The sequence below is a fragment of the Curcuma longa genome, unplaced genomic scaffold (assembly GCF_044706935.1).
Source record: "Curcuma longa cultivar G26 ecotype Majalengka, Jawa Barat unplaced genomic scaffold, ITB_CL_G26_1.1 contig_19889, whole genome shotgun sequence".
Lineage (NCBI taxonomy): Eukaryota > Viridiplantae > Streptophyta > Magnoliopsida > Zingiberales > Zingiberaceae > Curcuma > Curcuma longa.
Window position 1 is genome coordinate 12,443 of NW_027431223.1, and position 1,921 is coordinate 14,363.

The 1,921-nt window shown below is 43.3% G+C and overlaps 1 protein-coding gene across 1 annotated transcript; it reads left to right on the forward strand.

Annotated features, from left to right (window-relative positions):
* The first annotated feature begins 233 nt into the window (after window positions 1-233).
* On the forward strand, window positions 234-1,688 carry LOC141817270 (NAC domain-containing protein 100-like). The gene is given in 5 exon segments (XM_074704948.1): window positions 234-400; window positions 402-426; window positions 525-805; window positions 899-1,084; window positions 1,206-1,688. Coding segments are annotated over 5 exon segments (687 nt in total). The 5' UTR covers window positions 234-262; the 3' UTR covers window positions 1,263-1,688.
* The last annotated feature ends 233 nt before the right edge of the window (window positions 1,689-1,921 follow it).

Here is a 1,921-nt window from a genome sequence, read left to right on the forward strand (position 1 = left end):
ATGACGCCAATGCCAGCAGGAATGCAGCGTTAGAAAACTGACTCAGTGCCTTTTACCATCACGTCTCTCTATTTAGCTCCTCCTCCATCTCCAATCTCTTTCTTAAACTATTCCAAGCTTCTCCTCTATCTCCAATTTCTCTTCTTTCTTAAACTCTCCTCCAAATCACAGCCCTTTTGTCTGATTTCCTTGTTCTTGGGATTTGTGTTGCTTTTTCAGGTCTTGAAAAATCTTAAAGCGCAACGTGGGTGGCTGCAACGACATGGAAGAGGAGGGCTTAGCTTTGCCCCCGGGCTTCCGGTTCCATCCCACAAATGAAGAGATCATCACTCACTACCTCGCACCAAAGATCCTCGACCGTTCCTTCACTGCAGTTGCCATAGGCGAGGTGGACTTGAACAAAGTCTGAGCCATGGGATCTTCCAAGTAACTACTAACTACTTTGCTTCCTTTTTTTTTCTTTCTTTCTCTGTTTGCGATCGATTGATCAGATTTCTAATCTTTCTCTGCGATAATGAAACCAGACAAGGCAAAGATGGGAGGGAGGGAGATGTACTTCTTCTGCCACAGGGATAAAAAGTACCCAACTGGGATGAGGACCAACAGGGCTACAGAGGCTGGCTACTGGAAAGCCACGGGAAAGGATAAGGAGATTTACAAGGGAAAAGGTGTCCTTGTGGGCTTCAAGAAGACTCTTGTGTTCTACAAGGGAAGGGCTCCCAAGGGAGAGAAGACCACTTGGGTGATGCATGAGTTCCGGCTCGAAGGCAAATTTTCTGTCCCCCACCTCCCCAAATCTGCGAAGGTAATTTAGTAATATCACCACGCCATGTTTTGCTTGATCATTAGTTTCGGATTATTCCTGTGGTGTAAAATGTTCAGAATTCTACTGGTGCAGGATGAATGGGCTGTTTGTAGGGTGTTGAACAAGAACTCTGGGCAGTCAAAGGAACGCCCAGAAGTGTCTGCTGCGCGTGGCTTACAGAGGATCTACTCTTTTGGAGATGATCAACTCCTTCCTGATTTGCTGGATCATCTCCCTAGCTCAAACTTGATCGACAATGATGAAGCTTACGATTTCAAGGTAAACCCTCCGACGGTGACGAGCTTCTCCACTATGCTGGGCATGGACGAGATAGAACAACAACTCTTTCTGAACCTCCAAAACCAACCCTCTAATTACTACTCACTCGTCGCCAACCCAGGAAGCGACTTGCACCAAGATGAAGTCAACAACGATGGCGCATCGTCGTCCAGCATGAAGAAGCAGTGCAAGGTCGAGCCGTATTGGAGCTGCCCCTTGCAGAACACGGATCTCACTATTGATCACCCGGATAACTCCATGTTCAACAACTTAACTGTTACCGCCATGAACGGCCATGGAAGAGTCATGAGTTTTGATGAGAACTTGAGGTGCCTCAACGATCTTCTTAATTAAGGCTACTCATGTCTTATTAATGTGCGCTTGTTATGGTGCATGTAAAGTTCTGATGGTTCCGCGTGTATATATATATATAGATCAATCTCTTGTGCAGTGAGGACTGGGAACAAGGTTATGTTTAATTTGTTTTGTTTGGACTAAATTTTGGGGATTAATCCTATTCTTTTGCAGTCTTAGTTGTCATCAGCCACAGTGTAATTCATATTTTTGTTTGATCATAGAGTGAAAATTTTCTCTTTTTTTGGTATGTATATTCTTTATTTAGTTTGGATAAAGGTTATCAAAATATATATTATTGTCATTGATGATGGCCAACGAATTGAGAATTGGGACAAAAAGGAAAAGAATTGGCTTGCTTTGCACTTAAGCTTTAGAATTAAGCTAGGAATTAGTCTCCTAGAACTGCTATATATTTTCACCGACTAATTTGAAGGGGAAAAACTTATCGTTTGCTATTTTCACCGACAAAGTTGACTTGGA